General features: G+C 55.2%; 8 protein-coding genes across 12 annotated transcripts; 7 read left to right on the top strand and 1 right to left on the bottom strand.

Annotated features, from left to right (window-relative positions):
* Positions 1 to 75: 75 nt before the first annotated feature.
* Positions 76 to 1,546, top strand: ABB37_06099 (hypothetical protein; the record flags this gene model as incomplete). Its single annotated transcript, XM_015804346.1, has 1 exon — positions 76 to 1,546. The coding sequence occupies exon 1, from the start codon at positions 296 to 298 to the stop codon at positions 1,544 to 1,546; it is 1,251 nt and encodes a 416-aa protein (XP_015656920.1). The 5' UTR covers positions 76 to 295.
* Positions 1,547 to 2,414: 868 nt separating this feature from the next.
* Positions 2,415 to 3,386, top strand: ABB37_06098 (hypothetical protein; the record flags this gene model as incomplete). Its single annotated transcript, XM_015804345.1, has 1 exon — positions 2,415 to 3,386. The coding sequence occupies exon 1, from the start codon at positions 2,469 to 2,471 to the stop codon at positions 3,384 to 3,386; it is 918 nt and encodes a 305-aa protein (XP_015656919.1). The 5' UTR covers positions 2,415 to 2,468.
* Positions 3,387 to 4,102: 716 nt separating this feature from the next.
* ABB37_06097 (hypothetical protein) lies at positions 4,103 to 6,586 on the top strand (the record flags this gene model as incomplete). Of its 3 annotated transcripts, none has more annotated exons than XM_015804344.1 (1): positions 4,103 to 6,586. In XM_015804344.1, the coding sequence occupies exon 1, from the start codon at positions 4,412 to 4,414 to the stop codon at positions 6,584 to 6,586; it is 2,175 nt and encodes a 724-aa protein (XP_015656918.1). In that variant the 5' UTR covers positions 4,103 to 4,411. The 3 variants fall into 3 exon arrangements, with proteins under 3 accessions (XP_015656918.1, XP_015656917.1, XP_015656916.1); XM_015804343.1 differs by having other exon boundaries at positions 4,162 to 6,586; XM_015804342.1 differs by having other exon boundaries at positions 4,218 to 6,586.
* Positions 6,587 to 7,070: 484 nt separating this feature from the next.
* Positions 7,071 to 8,795, top strand: ABB37_06096 (glycogen synthase kinase 3 (GSK3); the record flags this gene model as incomplete). 2 transcript variants are annotated; one of them, XM_015804341.1, is made up of 1 exon in its annotated part: positions 7,071 to 8,795. In XM_015804341.1, the coding sequence occupies exon 1, from the start codon at positions 7,725 to 7,727 to the stop codon at positions 8,793 to 8,795; it is 1,071 nt and encodes a 356-aa protein (XP_015656915.1). In that variant the 5' UTR covers positions 7,071 to 7,724. The 2 variants fall into 2 exon arrangements, with proteins under 2 accessions (XP_015656915.1, XP_015656914.1); XM_015804340.1 differs by having other exon boundaries at positions 7,075 to 8,795.
* Positions 8,796 to 11,432: 2,637 nt separating this feature from the next.
* Positions 11,433 to 12,115, top strand: ABB37_06095 (hypothetical protein; the record flags this gene model as incomplete). The annotated part of the gene is made up of 1 exon (XM_015804339.1): positions 11,433 to 12,115. The coding sequence occupies exon 1, from the start codon at positions 11,798 to 11,800 to the stop codon at positions 12,113 to 12,115; it is 318 nt and encodes a 105-aa protein (XP_015656913.1). The 5' UTR covers positions 11,433 to 11,797.
* A 2,142-nt stretch (positions 12,116 to 14,257) lies between these two features.
* ABB37_06094 (hypothetical protein) lies at positions 14,258 to 14,747 on the top strand (the record flags this gene model as incomplete). The annotated part of the gene is made up of 1 exon (XM_015804338.1): positions 14,258 to 14,747. Exon 1 carries the CDS (start codon positions 14,358 to 14,360, stop codon positions 14,745 to 14,747), a length of 390 nt encoding a protein of 129 aa, XP_015656912.1. The 5' UTR covers positions 14,258 to 14,357.
* A 583-nt stretch (positions 14,748 to 15,330) lies between these two features.
* On the top strand, positions 15,331 to 16,647 carry ABB37_06093 (hypothetical protein; the record flags this gene model as incomplete). 2 transcript variants are annotated; one of them, XM_015804337.1, is made up of 1 exon in its annotated part: positions 15,331 to 16,647. In XM_015804337.1, exon 1 carries the CDS (start codon positions 15,655 to 15,657, stop codon positions 16,645 to 16,647), a length of 993 nt encoding a protein of 330 aa, XP_015656911.1. In that variant the 5' UTR covers positions 15,331 to 15,654. The 2 variants fall into 2 exon arrangements, with proteins under 2 accessions (XP_015656911.1, XP_015656910.1); XM_015804336.1 differs by having other exon boundaries at positions 15,349 to 16,647.
* On the bottom strand, positions 16,387 to 17,040 carry ABB37_06092 (hypothetical protein; the record flags this gene model as incomplete). The annotated part of the gene is made up of 1 exon (XM_015804335.1): positions 16,387 to 17,040. The coding sequence occupies one exon, from the start codon at positions 17,038 to 17,040 to the stop codon at positions 16,387 to 16,389; it is 654 nt and encodes a 217-aa protein (XP_015656909.1).
* Positions 17,041 to 17,563: the final 523 nt, after the last annotated feature.

Raw genomic sequence — 17,563 nt, 5'->3', positions numbered from 1 at the left:
TAGAGCTGCATCGTCGACTCAAAATGTTCTCTCCGCCCTTTCTGCTCTCTCTGTTCCCCCCTGCGGCACCAACCAGGAAAACAAGCAACGTAAACGAAACGAAGCAAGGGCTGACGTGTGAATCAAGTCGCTGCACTCGTTGCCATCGCCGTTGTGATACAACCCTACCCCAAGCGCTTCATTCAACGTTGACGAAAGGTGCGGATAACCCTTCTAAATAGGTAATAGCAATTCATATAAAATAATTCAGGAAGGGCAACTTCACACGTCAACAGCAACGACAAAATAAAAGAAAATGCGCCCGGCTGACGCACGCCTGCAGAGCCTCGGTGCCACCTTTGCGGTGCACTACTACACCACGCTCGTGGAGGCCCCCGAGAAGCTCGCGGCGCTGTACACTCCATCTGCCCACGTCGTCCACAGCTTCAAGAAGGCCAGCGGTGTGGCGGAGATCACTGCCCTGCTCACCACCGTGACGGCTGCCGGCGTGACAGAAGTAAAGCTAGAGGACGTGTCCACCACCCGCACCACTGCAGGCGGCATCAAGGTCACCATCACTGGCCAGCTTCTCGGCCAGGCCTCTCCACAGGGCTTCACGCAGGAGGTGGAGATGCGGGAGCTGGAGAGCAACGTGTTCGGCATTACGAGCGATAGGCTGAGCCACACGGTGGCGGCCCACACGGCGTGGACGGCGGAAGAGACACCAAAGACGACGGCGGCGGAGGAGCCCGCTGCTGCTGATGTTGAGCCTGAGAAGGGAAGGAACGAGGACGGAAAGGAGAAGGCGCAATCTCGAAAGCCTACACCGGCACCTGCCGCCGCCGCCGCCGCTGCTGCTGAGGAGTCCGCGCCTGCTGCGGACGCGGAGGAGCCCGTCAAGAAGCCCACAAGCTTCGCGGAGGCCTTAAAGATGAAAAAGATGGGCGAGGGGGCGGCCTTCTCCAACAAGGCGGTGCGCGTGGTGGCGTCCGACAAGGCCGGTGCCGTCTCTGCTGCTGCTGCGGCGAAGTCAGAGAAGGCAGAGAAGGGTGAGAAGAAGCACGCCATTAAGAAAGCGGATAGGCCAGTCGGCACCGCCGCCACCGCTGCGTCGACTTCCCCCGTTACGGACCGCGCCGCTGCGTTAGTGTACTACGACATCATTCTTAAGGAGCTGGACCCCGCCGTGACGGAGGACGAAGTGCTGGCACTGGTGACCCCCGTAGCTCCCGTGAAGCTGGTGCACGTCGTGAAGGGCGAGAAGCGCCGCCGCATCAAGGAGGCCGACGGCGTTGCCGCCGCCTCCACGTTGACGTTTGCTTTTGTGCAGCTTGAGCGACCGGCTGATGCGCCGGCCTCGCATGTGAAGAACGTGGTCACAAAGCTTTCCGAGCACCACAAGGACCTGCACGTGGAGGAGGTGCGGGAGAAGAAGAAGGCGCCGGCGCACGGCAGTCCACGCGCGGCGAGGAAGCCGATGGCCAGCGCGCAACGCCGCAAGCCCGCCGAGCACACGAAGGACTCGGCTACCGCCCCTGTCAAGCCGCAGCAGAAGAAACGCGAGTAAAAAAAAAAAACCAACGGCGATGATGGAGGTGCCACGGAACAGCAGAGAGGGAGGGAGAGTGAATACACCTGTTTTCTTCAGTACTGTCTCTGATGTCGGATGAACCTGCGCTGTCCGAATTCTCACGTTGTGGAATGCGTGAATTCTGCTGTAAGCGGGGCGTTGTCGAAGCTGTTTGCACGTTGCTTAACTTAAATACACGTGCAGTTGGTCACCTGACGCACGTTGTTTGCCGGGATCATGCGGACACCACCCGGTGATGCATGGCAATATATATATTTTTTCTGGTTTGATCCGCCTTCGTTCCCTTTGCCTGTTTGTTCAAAGATGCGGAAGGTGTCTCGGTTCGGATAACAGTGGTGATGTTCCTAATTACTAATGCTAGAACTTAAGCAGAGGAAGGTGATAGTGAATGAATAACAATAATGCTAATAAAGAAAAAGCAACCGAATCAAGGGTGCGGTGTAGTTAGGAACGAGAAAGGAAAAAAGGTTTGCGCGAACGGTGAACCGGCCTCTGCACATCAACGACCCAGGACCAGAACCCCCCCCCTCCCCTCCCCCCATGCAGTGATGGGAATAGAACATCAAGTCTCACTAACGTATTTTCATAGATGCATGAAGGCGTGAAGCGGCGTATGGGAGAAAAGACAGCACACATCCATTGTAGCGCTTCATTGCTTCGAATAGGCCCTTTTGTCGTTGTCAACGGCAGACGACGTGTGCGTGCTCACGAAATTCGCGTTGGCACTATTTTGTTTTTTTTCTAAGCGGTTTTCTCTGTTGCTGTTTCCTCTTTCCTCCCTTTTCTCCCTGTGCGTTCTACATGTTCTTGCTATGCTCGCTTTGATATCTATTTCCCCTCCAAAGCACCGACAATCACACACACACACACACACACAGCGTCGCTGACAAGACTTGCGATGAAGGCGATTCGCACCATCGGCTTCACCGGCACCATCGCCAGCGGCAAGACATCCCGCTGCAAACGTCTAGTCGAGGTCGCCAGGGAGCATCAGCGCGGGCTGGAAGCAGCGGCTGCAGCTGCCCAGGCCGTTTCCAACAAGCCACCCTCCCACTCCCCCCCCTGTGTCGACCATACCGTTCTCGTGCACTACATCAACGCGGACCTGGTGGGCCACAACATCTACGAACCCCACAGGCCCTGTTACAAGGACGTCGTCCAGCACTTTGGCTCGTCGATTCTCACCCGCACACCACCGTTTGCCGGTGCAGCGGACGCGGACGGGGAGGGCAGTGGGAAGAGCGGCAAGGCACCGCTGTCGGCCCCCTACATCGACCGCCGTGTGCTGGGCGAGATCGTCTTCGGGGATGCGCGCAAGCTTCAGGAGCTGAGCGCCATCTGCTGGCCGTACATCACCGCTGCGATTCGTGCGGAGTACGCGGCCGTCTGCGCACGTGCCACCGCATCGACGCCGCTGCCCAGCACGATCGATCTCACTGCGTTTCCCGCCCTCCCAGCTGGACCGGCGGCGGTGGCGCTCATCATTATTGAAGCGGCACTGTTGTGTGACATAGTCGATGTGCTGAGCTTGACAACCGATTTGTGGATGACGCACTGCACGCCGGAGACGGCAGTGGATCGGTTGATGGCGCGCAATGGTCTCAGCAGCGACGAGGCCGGGCGGCGAGTCGCCAGCCAGCGGGAGGTGGATGAAAAACTGCAAGCGCTGCGGGAGCTGTCGTACAAGGGCGATATCGAAGTCTTCGACACGACACAGGTGTCGCTCGCGGAGGGTTTGGAGGAGACGGAGAAGGCGTTTGAGAAGTACTGGAAGAAGAAGGTGTTGGTGCACTTACCTCTCGACCCTGCCGCGTAGCCTGCGCTATACGTATATATTTTATTAGCCGCTGGTCGTCATTCGAATAACAGCCGGTGTGACAGTCAGATTCTATTTGCTTACCCTTCTTTCTCTCTTCTTCCTTTTCCCAGCGCGAATCGCCTTCCTCATCGCGTTGGTGCTTCTGCGTTGTTGTAGATATAAATGCATATTTGGAAGATCCACAGCCTTCCGTCTTTTTGTTGTCCTGTCTTGAGAAAGCCACCGGCGATTCATCCGTTTCCTTTCTTTCACGATTTTTCCTTTTCCTATCGTATTTTGTTTTTTTCCCCTGTTACAGTCCATCGGTTTGCTTTACACTGTTGTGTTGCTTGCGAGATATTAACAAAAAGGCCTTTTTTTTGCTATCCGACCTGTGAGCTGCACCGCAGGTGAGCCGTCCCCACGAGCAAGGGCTTGCACGTGCGCTGTAGTTAAGCAAGCTTCTCGAAGAATCCCCCTCTCCTCCCCCAGAAAGAAAAAGGAAGAAGCGTTAGATGTGCCGCGGAGTTGTAAAACAGTGTTTTTCAGTGGTGGAGCCCTCCGGCTCCGCGGAAGAGCAAATGAGGGAGCAGCAGTTATGCATGTATATATTGTGTTTACCGCTGCCTTCGATGTCGCACGCGAACAGCTGACGTCTTGATGCGGGGGGGGGGGAATTGAAAAGGAGAGTATTCACATTTCTTCCCCCCTTCTCACTTTCTTTCCTTTAAAAAGCAGAATTCACCGTTCGCTGTTCGAAGTCCCCCCTTTTTTTCCCTTTTTTCAATAGCTAGAAGCAATCCCATCGTCTCCCTTCGACTTCTCCGGCGAGGTTAACCCATACTCACAGGCGGCTCCAGCCCGTGCTCAACGAAACCTGCTCTCCTGTTTCCTTTTTTCCATATCTTCAGACAACCTCGTCTGTCCTTCCACATGCCTTTCATATCTTAGAACTTTCCTTTATATCACGCATCTGCTGCTTTTCTGCTTCGCCTTTCCTCAGCTCGTTTGCTCTGCCCAGTAAAGGACAACGAGCAGGAACGATGTCCACCGTAACCGTCGAGGAGCTGCAGAAGCAAATGGAGGTGGAGATGGCGGCGCACAAAGCCGCCATCGACGCCATCGCCGCGCAAACCCGCAAACTTCAGTCCCTTCTCGACGATAACCAACGGGCTTTTACCGATCTCGTCACGCGCGTCACGAACCTGCGCGTGGCGAAAGGTGAGTTCTTAGCTGCGCGTGCGGAGGCACACACCCCGTGTGGCAACCTCGGCACCGGTTCAGACCTTTTGGACGGCTTCTTGGACTCCTTCCGAGTCAAGCTTGCCACCGTCAGCACCGCTGGCGTCTCGCCCGTGATGCAGAAGCTGGAGACGGCTGCGCTGGAGGCGATGACACCCTACGGTGCACGACGCGTCTCGGCGCTTTTCACGAGCAACGCCGCGGCTGTCCGTCACACCGGTATTTTACTCCTTTTCCCAAACGACGTGCGTGGGGTACGGGGGTGGGCGAAGAAGCACTTCAGCAGCTGCCCGAGCTGTGCGGCACGCCTAGCGCAGCTCCCGCCGTGGACGCCGCACCGCTATGACAGCAAAGCAATCGGGTTCGCGGCGGCACCAGATCTGCGCATCATCCCGGAGAAGCGTTACCACCACCTCACCTGCTCGCTCGTGCAGGAGAGCAGCGTGGCCGCTCGCGTGGACACGGCGGAGCAGCTCGACCTGATTCGTGGCACCTTCTTTCTGAAGGTGCAGTCCGCCAAAACGGGGCAGCCGCTGACGGAGGCGGCCGGCGTTTGCGCCACTGCGACGGCGGCGCTGCAGACGTGCGTGACGACGTGCATGACGGAGCTGCGCGATACCGTCCGCACCGCCGCGCCGTGGAACGTCGACCCCACCGCGAACCGCGACGTCTCGACGGCGATAGAGATACTGCTCCACCTGATGGAGCCGCGGGTGGACGTGCAGGTCGTGCCACAGCCCACCGTCAGCACCCCCACCCCCAACTCCCCCACTACCACTACCACGCGTCACGGTGCGCCCTGCACGCTCGTGCAGATGAACGTGGCGGTGACTGTGCCGCTGCAAGTCTCTGCCGTGGCGCCGCTGCTGCACGTGCTGCGGGTACCCGAGCAGCGCCGCTACGTCGTGGACACCGTGCTGGCGCCGCTGGCGGTGCGGGTTGGGGAGGTTTTCGGGGTAGGCGATCTGGCCGCCCGCTACTCGTCTGTCGGATTGAAATTCGCCGAAGCGCTCTTTCAACTGGCGGTGCAGCAAAGGCTTGTACCGGGGGATGAGCAAAGCACGTCACCATCCGCTTCAGCCGCTACCAACAGCAGCACTGCTGCTGCTGCTGGTACCTTTCCCCCGGTGGCTGTGGAAACGCTCTCTCAGCTGTACTTCGTGCTGCAGGCCCTCGCCGTGTTCAACACGACGCTGGAGGTCGAGATGGCCACGCCTCACCTCTCCACCGCCGCCGCACTTGATGCTGCCGAGTCGGCACAATCGGCGAAGAAAGCCGCGCTACACCTCGTGCGTTCGCTGCTGCAACGCTTCAGCCCTCCGACGCCGTTCGTCGTGCCGCCGGCGTGCGAGCCGGACGCAACGGAGCTCACGGTTAAAGTTACCCGTGCGCCGACCGCGTTCTTGGAAATCATCAACAATGCGTTCAGCAGCGATCAGCGTCTGCCCGCGACCGCACGCAGCTCCGCGCTGGACACGTTCATCTCCCTCAAGTCCAAGATTAGCCTCGGCTTGCGACTCTTCCGTGAGCTGGTGGTGGACGTGTACCGGCCCTATCACCCCTGCACGGGCGTCGTGCTGGCGGCCGAAAACGGCGTGAACGGCCGTCCACGTGCGGCGCCGTGTGTGCCGGTGATTGACCTTCCAGTGGACACCGTGGCGGCGAACATCACGGTGGCTACGTCCGTGATGAGGTGCTTGGACGACCTGCAACGCTGCGAGGCCGCGCTGGACACGGCGGCGGCGGAGACACCAGCGGAAAAGGCCGGGAAAGCCGCCCTGCAAGCGGCAGCAGAGAAGCTGCGCCGCACTGAACTGCTTGACCAACTGCGTGCACAGTGGGAGCAGCTGTGTATCCACGTGGTGGAGTCAACAAAGGCGTGCGTCGAGGTGGTGCTGCCCTTTTCCATGACGGAGGTGGACGTGCGCAGCGCCACAAAGCCGCTGCTCTACGTGCGTGTCGTGTACGAGAGCTGAAGGTCAGCCGTGTCAACGGAACCAAATGCAAGAGGATAAATATAATACAGCGAAGGAGGAAAACCAACAACGATTCTTTCATGGACGCTCCATAGCGGAACGGAATTACAGGAGGAGAGAGAGAGGGAAGAGCGTTACTACGACCGTCCCTCTCTCTCTCTCCGTATGTATATTTCTTTCTCTCCCTCTATTGGTGTAGGGGAATACATCGTACTAGTTGCGTATGTGCGGAATGAAGATGGAGCGCAAAGCGTTGCCTTTTTCTTTTGCGGTTATTATCAAGGAGAAGAATAATAATAAAATGGTGTCTTCATGTGCGCTCGTGTGCTCGTCTTTCGCCTGGTCTTGGCAACATAAAAAAACAACAACACTTCTTGTCCTTTTCACTTCCTTCTCTTCGAACCTGATGGTGGCCATTCAAACACCCCCCCCCCTCCCCCTCCCTACATAATCATGCACTGCACAACTCTCGCTGTCACCTCCAGGTAGTATTACATAGAAGCCTTTAGCATATTTTCTACGTGGTATCCTGTACGCTTCTCTGGCGAAGCAACTGCATTCGCGGAAGTCAAAAGAACCGAAAACGAAGGAAGCGAAGGTAAAGGAAGGAAAAAGGGGAAAAAAGAACACCGCCTATCGTAGCTGTCTTGTACGATAGCGTAGACACACTCACACACACACACACACATCAAACACACTCTCACACATCGTACTGTTCCAAGCACGTAAGGAAGACGGACAAGAAGGAAAATAAGGGGCAGACGCAGTGGAGCTACTAACGCATCCTTTCTTCTTCCTTTAATTACTTTATTTATTTACTTTCTCTTCCGCGAACTCACCAAAAAAAAAGAAAACAAAAAGCACCCACTCCTTTATTTTATTTACTTTGGTATTTTATTTGTTTCCTCGTATCTTTAACATTATCTTGTAGAAGGTAGTCTAGAGGGAAGAGAGGGGCACGCACACACACACACACACACACACAAAACCCACAAGAACAAATACGCGAGAGCGAGGGTAAACATTAGCTTCACTTTCGCCTACTACGCCGTCGTTTTTTGAGAAGCTCGCCTCCAAGCTCAGCCCCAGTAGCAGAAGAAAATCAAGTACCACACTTTCCTCATCCAACACAGACAACATGTTTCTCAACGCCGCGGACGCCGCTGACGAGCGTAGTCGGAAGGAGATGGAGAGGTTCCAGGTGGAGCGCATGGCTGGGCAGGGAACCTTCGGCACCGTACAACTAGGTAGGGAGAAGGCTACGGGAGTGGCGGTGGCAATCAAGAAGGTCATTCAGGACCCCCGCTTCCGCAACCGCGAGCTGCAGATCATGCAAGACCTCGCCGTGCTACACCACCCCAACATCGTGCAGCTGCAGAGCTACTTCTACACGATTGGCGAGCGCAACCACAAAGACATTTACCTCAACGTTGTGATGGAGTACGTGCCGGACACCCTGCATCGCTGCTGTCGCAACTACTACCGCCGCCAGGCGGCCCCGCCGCCCATCCTGATCAAGGTGTTTCTCTTCCAGCTCATCCGCAGCATCGGATGTCTGCACCTGCCTTCCGTGAACGTCTGCCACCGCGACATTAAGCCGCACAACGTCCTTGTGAATGAGGCGGACGGCACGTTGAAGCTGTGCGATTTCGGCAGTGCGAAGAAGCTCTCCCTGTCAGAGCCGAACGTCGCGTACATCTGCTCCCGCTACTACCGCGCGCCGGAGCTGATCTTCGGCAACCAGCACTACACCACCGCCGTGGACGTCTGGTCTGTCGGGTGCATCTTTGCGGAGATGATGCTCGGCGAGCCCATCTTCCGCGGCGACAACAGCGCTGGACAGTTGCACGAAATTGTGCGCGTGCTGGGCCGGCCCTCACGCGAGGTGCTGCGCAAGCTGAACCCGTCCCACACCGACGTGGATCTCTTTAATAGCAAGGGCACCCCGTGGGGGAGCATCTTTCGCGAGCAGTCTCAGATGAAGGACGCGAAGGAGGCGTACGACCTGCTTAGTGCGTTACTGCAGTACCTGCCGGAGGAGCGCGTGAAGCCGTACGAGGCGCTCTGCCACCCATACTTTGACGAACTCCACGACGCAGCCACGAAGCTGCCGAATGACAAGGACCTGCCGGCCGATCTGTTCCGCTTCCTCCCGGTCGAAGTGGACGCCCTCACCGACGCACAGAAGTCAAAGCTGCTCGGCAAGTAAAAAAAGGAAAAAGAAGAAGAAGGGGAACAAAAAACACACGTACACACACAAACCAAACAAATGAGGCACTTTCACGTCGACCTCCCCGCTAGTGTGTGTGTGGGTGGGGGGGGGGGCAAGCAGGCAAGCAAACGATCAACAGCGATATACACGACTGACACGGAAAGAAGAATTCCACAAGACAAGGAGAAATTTCACGAGGTCGCTCTCTTCTTTCTTTTTTGTAGTTGCTGGTTCCATCACTCGTGAAAGGGGCGTGTGTCGGTGTGACAGTGGTGATTTCTTCTGCTGTGTGCGTGTGTGTTTGTGAACACGGAGGTGCGTAAACGCAAAGATGCCACATAATTCTGTATGTTTTCTTATCTTTTTTTTGTTTCTATCTACCTCTTTTCTTTTATTGTCACTCACAGGACTTTGGAAGTACAGCAAGGGATGCCAGTTTTGTGCTACCTCTTTACTAAAAGAAAAATGTCGAGCATGCGAATGCCTCGGCGCGGTTTGGATGTTGCTTGGTTTCAGCGAAGGGAAGCGAAGGGGCAGGCCGACTGGTTGGCGCCAAAGAGGGAAAAGAATTAATAAAGCAGAAGACGGCGCAGACAGCGAGGTGAGGAGGGAAAGGGCGGAGCTTTCTATTTTCTTCAAGGTAACCCTCCCCCCTAGTATTCATGGACACTTGACAGAGTGCCACTGACAGTCGAAATTGTTCTCGCTCTGTGGTTACCTTATCTTTTGAATTCTCCAACCAGATGCTCACACAGACGCCCTGTGCACCGCTTTCCTTTTTTTTCTTTCATCTCCGTGCTCTCTTCTTGCGGCGTGTATTGCTGTTACGGACGAAGCACTTCGCACAGATCTGTATTTGGTGTTATCACCGCTGTGTCTTTGTTCGTATTACTACCTGGCCGTTTCTTCTTCTTCTCCCCACCTCTCTTCCCCATACCGATTTGGCGAGCGTGGGCGTTGAACTAAAGTACTTCTGTGGGTTTCGAGAGCAACACAAAAGACCCCCAAAAGAGAGGATGGTCTGTGTGCTTTATCTGGGTCAAAAGAGGTTCAAATCCCACCTGCAAAGGGGCGTTTGGACCATTGATTATGTATGCTGACGGGTCTGAGTGCTTTCGACTGATGTTTCCTTCCATATATATATGTATTTAAAGTTTTCCTTTTGTTTTTGTTAAGAACTGAAATGAAGGCGTGCGAGCGTTTTGCCGAAGAACAATACCGTTTGTTTTGTGAGTGTCACATATACATACATATATATATATATATATATATATATGCTCAGTTTTTTTTACTGTAACCGCCCTTGGCGTTTTTGTTTTCCCGTCTCCTCTCATTTCATCAGTGTTCTCGTTGGCTGAGTTCAATTGATGAAGGCGCTCGTTGCTTCTTTTGGTTACCGTTCGATACAACGCTGTCAGGTTGTTGTTGATGATGTTTTTGTTTGTGTGTGTGTGTTGTTCTGACTATCTGACTGTTTTTTCTCTCTCTTGTGTTTCTTTTTTCCGTTACACTCTGATCTTGTGTTTCTGTCTTTCAATGCGGTTCTTCTTCCTATCGAGTGCGCACAAGATAGTTCGCCGATTGACCTCGATACCCTCTTTTCTTTCTCATCTGTCTAACGGTGGGAAGCGACATGATGTGATCTTTTGGCAAAGGGGGCTCGTCGTTGCCGTCGGGGTTTGTAAAACATGTTTTTGCTGTTCTTGACCCATCTCTCTCACACACTATCTGTGACTTTTTTTTCCTTTTCCTTTATAGCAGCTTCTCCTTCCCACCCGTTGTTCGCTGTCATCACTCGCGCTCATCACCCCGAGGTACACTGAGAGGGAGAGAGAGACGGAGTGAAACGACCGTTTCCACGCTGGCGAGGTGAGACAAGACGGGGGGGGGGGCCATCAGGCTGGCTGAACGCATATATATATATATATATTTTTTTTTGCAGAAAGGATGTAATGGAAAGACGACAACACAGACGTACTCTAGAGGGGGCGGGTGCACTGTAAAGGTCGTTGTGGTAAACGAAGACAGAGATAAAAGAAAGAGAGAAAAAGGGAGAGGAAAACACACAAACAAAGTCGAAATAGAAGTCAGGCTGTGCCTTGGGTTTTCTTTCCTTTTACCTACTCGCGTTGTGATGCCCCTGAGCAGGTATTCCGTGGTTGTATCTCGTATCTTTTGTAAATACATATATATATATATATATATTTGTTAGTGAATCAGAGCGAGACGAAGAGGGGGAAAAACGACGCGTATTGGTGCATCTATTTTTTCCTTCTTTCTTTCTCTTTTTCCGCATAGTGGAAGCGCATTGACAAAGAGACGTTGCTCCTCGCTCATTGTTCGGATCTCGGAGGGTGGTCGACGTAACACACCTCTGCGTGCTCCGAAGTCACTGCGCAGTTGCAAAGGGGAAAAAGAAAACCTCCCCTCAACGATGAATGAGGAGGAAAAGCTGAGACGGCGGTGATTCGAAAGGGAGAGTGAAAGCGAGACTCCACTGCCCCACACACCACTGCATCGCTGTGCACGTTTACGGCGCTCTTCATCTAGCACTTCGGCTCTCCTCATTCCTTTCGCCATCTTCTCTTTTTGTTTTTTTTCTCGAGTACCTTCACGCGCGGCACACCGAGGTAAGGTCTTCTGCAAGTCGCGTACCCGACGACTGCGAACGCGCACGACGCTCATGTGCTGTGTATGCGGTTTAGTGCTGTCACGTACGCCGCCGTCCATTGTCTTCCGTTCGTTACTCTGCTAGCTTCTCACTGCGGTCCACCGTGAAGTGATATCCCCCGCCAACCTGTTGGAGTTACACCTCCTTATTTTTCTCTTTTTGTGTTTTACTCTGCAAACGAGTTACTGCGTCTTTCTCTTTCCCGTTTCTCTGTCTGACGAAGCGAGTCTGTCACTCGCGAGCGACACCAGAAGCACTCGCCCCCACAGCAGCCGGCAACGACACCAATTCGAACTCCAAAAGAGAGCGAAAAGGAAAAAAATCATTTATGGAAATGTTTGCGATATCCTCTGGGCCGATTACGCCCGCCTTCTTCTATCCGCAGCGCTACCGCGGCGACTCGGACTTCCATCCGCCCTCGCCGGTGCCGCGACGCCAACATCTCCCTTCGCCGCGGCAGCGCCGACACAGCAATGCGTCCTTCAGCACCAACGCCACTGCTGCGGAGCCAGCACTGTCTCAGCGAAGTGGGCCCTGCTGTCGGCCCGACACGCATCACAGAACGCACCGCTGCACCGCCGCCGCCACTCCCTCCCGCCGCCACCGTCGTCCACGGGCAGACACGGCAGCGCGAGGCACAGTGTGAGTGCGTCGCAGCCCGGCTCTGCCGTACCGGCTTCTCGCGGTGTGAGTGCGAAAGAAACTGAGTGGGATCTTCAACGTCTTCCTCATTCGTCTCCGCAACGTGCGCGTGCGTCCGAGGTGCCTCCCGCAGGTGAGAGGAGCGAAAATACGGAAAGCCAGGCGCGCCGCTCGACGTCAGCGGTTGCTGCCACGCGCAGCCGTGCCCGCAGCGGCGGCAGCAACACGCAGAGCGCCACTCGGCTGTCCAAGGTGCTCGCACAACGGCTTCCGCGTGCCGGAGAGCCCCGCGCCGGTCGTGGTGCAGCGGACTAGCTCGGAAATCGTCACACGTGGGGAGCGCAGCCGGCGTGGGCGGGCGCTGGTCACGGGCATCTCTGCCGCCGAGCAGCACCGCCTGCTGCGGCGACTGCGCTTCTTGCGATCTATCGTGCCACCGGAGGCGGCGAGCGTGGTGTCCGGCCCGGCCTCGCAGTTCAACTCCGCCACGTCTCCGCTGTCTGCCGTGACCCCTCTCTCTGCGTCGATGTCGGACGATGGAGAGGGGCGATCACTGGAGAGCTGGGTGGCCTCGCTAGACACGATGGACTCCTTGCGGGTGCCGTACCCCGCCATCTCGCAGTCGTGCTCCGTGTGTTTTCGAAAGTTCCAAGATGACGAGGACGTTGCGCAGCTGCCGTGTGGACACCTTTTCCACTTTCCATGCATTATGCGTTGGCTGAGGCGGCAGGGCAGCTGCCCGTGTTGTCGCGCCGATGTCCGCCAGCTGGCGTCGCAGAGGGAAGACCGGAAGAAGGTCTTGCAAGGCCCGGCAGCGGACTGAGGTACGGAGGACCTGACACACTGGAACGCGTTGGCGGAATTTTTTTTTTCAACCAACGGAACAGGTACAACGACGGCAGGGAAGCAAGGGACACCCCGTTGCATGGAATGAATGCGATGGTGAGAGGAGAAAGGGAAACGGCGCGTGGCTCGATTGTTGAGCTTGGCGCCTCTGGCTCCTCCCTCCCCCCCCCCTCGGTGTGCGTTTGCTTTTCTTGACCTTCTCACTGGTCTGATTTCTGCCTTTTCTCCCCGTTACTTCACTAAAACACTTTTCAATCGTCTCATTTTTATGATTTGTGGTCATCGCCCATTTCGTCGATGGTAATTCGTCTCCCGACCACAAAACTTTGGTTTGAGTATTTTCTTTTCTTGTTTTGTTTTTGAGGTCATCGAGGCAACTTCGCTGTTTTCTCTTCCGCTCTTTATTTATTTATTTTACAACGTGAGCAATCGTGAAGACGTTCTACTCTTTTGTTTCTGCTCTTGATTTACCCAACAACCAAAATTTTTATGTAATACAGTCTACACGGAACAAGAAGTGCAAGACAGACGGATTCTGCCTGCTCTTGCTTGCCAAATTCAGTTGCATCCGCTCCTTTATCTGCGGTACGGCTTCCCCATTCTCTGCTTCCGCAGCGCGCACGTTTCTGCACGTGCTTCTCTGTCTTTTTTTTTCTCACATTCGGATGTGCTGATCTTCTTCTTTATTCTTTCGAGTAGTTTTCATCTTGTTTTTAGCTCTTCGTGCTATTCTTTTTAGGTTCTGCTGCGTATGGTTTTAAGTGTTCTCGATGCACAACCTTCTTCTTCTTTGGCTGTATTCGATCCCCCTTTTTTTTACGTCTACGCCGGTGATCTGCAGATGATTAACGTTCACACGTGAACAGCCCGTGCTTCTGTCTTTTCCCCTTTAATCGGAAGAGTATGCCTATCATTGGGTATCGCTGCGTATGTGTGTGCGTGTGTGTGCAACTTGATGATGATGATGTGGATCAGAAACCTTTTCCCTCAAAATATCAGTCTACTACGTCCGCTATTGTGAAGGAAAGAAACGACACAACTGCAGGCACGTTCATTCTCCGCACCCCCCCCCCCTTCACTTCTCTGAGCAATACTCCCTGATGTTGTTGGTGGTGGCTCTATGGGGGCGATGTGAGGGATCTCTGTTCCATTTGTATGCGTTAATGCTAAGGATATGTGCAGGACCGTTCTTAATAGTGAGAATACACCACTTCGAACTTCTCTTCTTCGACCTACACACTTCTCATGCTCACCACGCTGGTGAAAAATTTTCTAAATGATGTATTTTTTCTATCTGCAAGTTTGTACTGCGTGATCTGCTGTTCACAGGCAGACCTTTTCGCCACCATCCACCTCTCCGCCGTCGATCACCAGCCCCGGGGGGCGGCCCTTCCGTAGCCATGTACCGATCTCTTTCAATATCAGCCCCCGTCATCGGTGCCAGCGCAATGCACCGCACGCCATCTCGCGCCACCTTCTTGCTGGCGTCTGCGGCCGGCAGCGCGTTGCGCACCTCGGCCCGCGGCCTGTCGGTGCGTACAGAGGATTTCTTTAGCAAGGAGGCTGTCAGCCACGCCCGCCGCGTCTCGTGGGCGCCGCACACCACGGAGAAGAAAGTGGGCGCCTTTGCGAAGCTGGCCCGGTCTAACTTCAACGATCCCGTGCCGGAGAGCTTCCACAACGAGCCGTACTTCGAGGAGGAGATCGAGGCCTACCGGGCGCATCACCGGCCGGATGTGTACATCTACAAGTACAACGTCTCTCCGACGCACCTGTCGCTGCGCGAGTGAGTAGGGACGGACTTTTCACTTTACGGAAAAACAACAACCACAACAAGAACAGCATCCTATCGTTGTCCTACAACATGGAGGCTTTGACTCTCTACTTTAGGAGAGGACGAGCGAAAAAGGGGCAGGGATGGTCGCGAAGTAGTGCTCGTCGATGCGTGGAATCCGTTTCGCTCTTTCTTCTTTATTATTATGTTGCGGATGCGTTGTAGTTGGCGGTCATGTTTTTGACGTTGCATGAAAGAGGAAGAGAAGAAGAAGACGCATCGCTGCGGTTCAACGGTAGTGTTGTCACCACGGCAGCAGAAGGCAGCGAGAGTGCTGTGGGATCAGAAAACGTTGACGGTTTACCTGTTCGCTGCTCTGGGAAAGAATGAAATGATAATAATAGGAATGAGAGGGCCACATTTTTTGTCTGGTACAGTGGCGGATGCGCTACGTGATAGTGGTGGCGCAGGCTTTGCAGTCAGAGAAGCCTGCGAAGGCCCTTTAGATGTGTTTCCTGCTGCTTCATGAGTACTGTCTTCAGACATCGTCCCCTGAGCGTTTCACCTCCGCTTTTTTTTTCTTTCCTCACTTTTTCTCAGAACTGGCGAGGGGAATAGAAGGAACGGGTAATAGAAAGAAGATAGGGTCAACGGATGAGATCCGGCGATCTCAGTCATTTGGGGAAATACACGTTACTCTCCTTTACTTCTATCGCCTGTTGGTCGTGACTCCTGTTTCTGTGGGTTTTGCATCCTGGGTAGTCATGTCCGCCAGTGTGAAGACTCCGGTCTTCTGAAAAAAAAAATGTCTATAAGATTCACTCGCAAGTTTCATGTTAGTATCTCGCCAGCTTCATTATTAGCACATAATCATAATCTTAGCATTTTAAAGCACACGTAGTTCCTAGCATTACCTGTCCACAATGGCGTTGGTTCCTGTTGACCCGGCGCTGTGGAACAAGATGGGGGTCGATGCTGACGAGAACCTCCCCGAGGGCTGGACGTGCGAAACGAGTCTCGAGATCCGCGACGAGGACGGCACGAACCCGCGGGGACTCGAAGTCAAGGCGACGAAGTGGGGGAGCGACATCGTTCTCGCCGATGAGCCTTATGAGAGGGGTTGGACCAACTTCCGGTACATTGTCGATCGGGTGCGGATCAAGACAACGGAACTGTGGGCAAGGCTGGTGTCCACCGCTGCGGAAGCCGCATTCTATCAGGGGATGGCGGCCAACGCGGCATCGGCATTGAATGCGGCTCGTATTCACTCCGACATCTCGTCTCTGCGTCAGCAGGCTGCTTACGAAGTGGCTGGATTACGGCAGGAGGCAGCCATGAACACTCAGATGTCCACAGCGGGTCTCCAGAAGGACCTAGTAGTGATGTCGGAGCGGATGCGGTCCTTGGAGCAACAGGCAGAAACGTCGAAGCGTGACATGGTCGAGCTGCGCCGCGCATATGCGGAGAAGGCTAAGGAACTAGATCGCCAGGTATTTGCCGAACGGGGGACGCTCGTCAGCACCCAGGAGGGATTAAAGGCCCGCGTGGACCACCTGGAGAGCACCATGGCGCTCACAATCCAGACTCAGGTGCGCCAGGAGGTGCAGCGGGAATGCGCCGGCTACGAGCAGCAGCGCGAAAAGTTGGGGAGGACCTTAGCGCGTGTCGATGCGCTCGAGGCCGCGAACACGCAGGCAAAGAACCTGGAAGGGGTTCTTCGCGACTTGTCCACGAAGGTGACAGCCGGAGGGGCTGAGGGCGGCGGTGAGATGACCGCTCACTTGATGGAGGAAATTACACGTTTGGGCGGCGGATTGGCTCAGATCCCGCGGTGCCTCCCACGCATGCTCCATGGGTGGGGGGAAGGAGGTAGGTTTAGCCTGCAGCTTCAAGAGAGCGTCTCGAAAAGTGCGTAGCTCATCGGTATTTCGGGCAGTTGTGTCCGCATAGGATGTCGACTTGAATTCCAGAGTCCCCTGATGCTGCGCCATGCTCGCCTGCTGCGCGCACAACTCTTGGATGAGGGTTTGGGAGAGCACGGGTATCCGGCACAGAAATCGCGCATACGGTTCTTGGACGATGAGGAGGCCAGCGTCGCCAGCGGTCGGCAGGGATTTGACCCCATGGACGTCAGCACGTGGCGCCCCTGGTTCGAGGGTATGAACCCTTGGGAAATTGAGAAGCAGTTGCAGAAGATTTCTTCTCCGCAACGAGGCGGCACGCGCTCCCGCCGTGATCGACGCGTTCAACAATTTAACAAAATGGGTACAACTCGCGGTCGTGGACCCGGCGCAGTGGTCGGACACCATTGGCACGGGCCGACGCTACAGCCTCACGCTGTTCTACCGCACCCACGGTTCCGGTTACTGGATGACGGAGACGGAGTTCCTGCAGGCGTGTGAGGAGAACGCCTACAACTTCGACCCGTTGCAAAAAGTCCTCGATAAGGGTGGAAAAAAGGACAACGGGAAGCCAAAGGCCGCGACACATGGAGGGAGCGCGGTGATACGCTACAACTGTGGCAAGATCGGGCACAAGTCGATGATTTGCCCCCAATCCGCTCGTGCCAGGGGGTCGACCGGGAAGGGGCCGGCGGAGCGACAGGGCAGCAGGGCTTCCTCGGTGGGGCCAAAAAGCGGCCGCGGGGGGCCGTCGTCGTGAACTTTGGCCCCGCGGTTGCCCGAGGTGGAGCTGGCAAAGCTCGTCCCGACTACCACGGTCCGTTACATGGGCACCCACACCACAGAGTTGACAAACTCTCGCGTGCTGCGGGGGTTGCTGAGTGGTTTGGTGACAGGGAAGTAAGGCCGGCACCGTGGCTTGGGCCGGAGC

Source organism: Leptomonas pyrrhocoris (genome assembly GCF_001293395.1).
Source record: "Leptomonas pyrrhocoris isolate H10 chromosome Unknown, whole genome shotgun sequence".
Taxonomy (NCBI): domain Eukaryota; phylum Euglenozoa; class Kinetoplastea; order Trypanosomatida; family Trypanosomatidae; genus Leptomonas; species Leptomonas pyrrhocoris.
The sequence above is the reverse complement of the archived record's forward strand: the minus strand, read 5'-3'. Positions and strand labels throughout refer to the sequence as shown.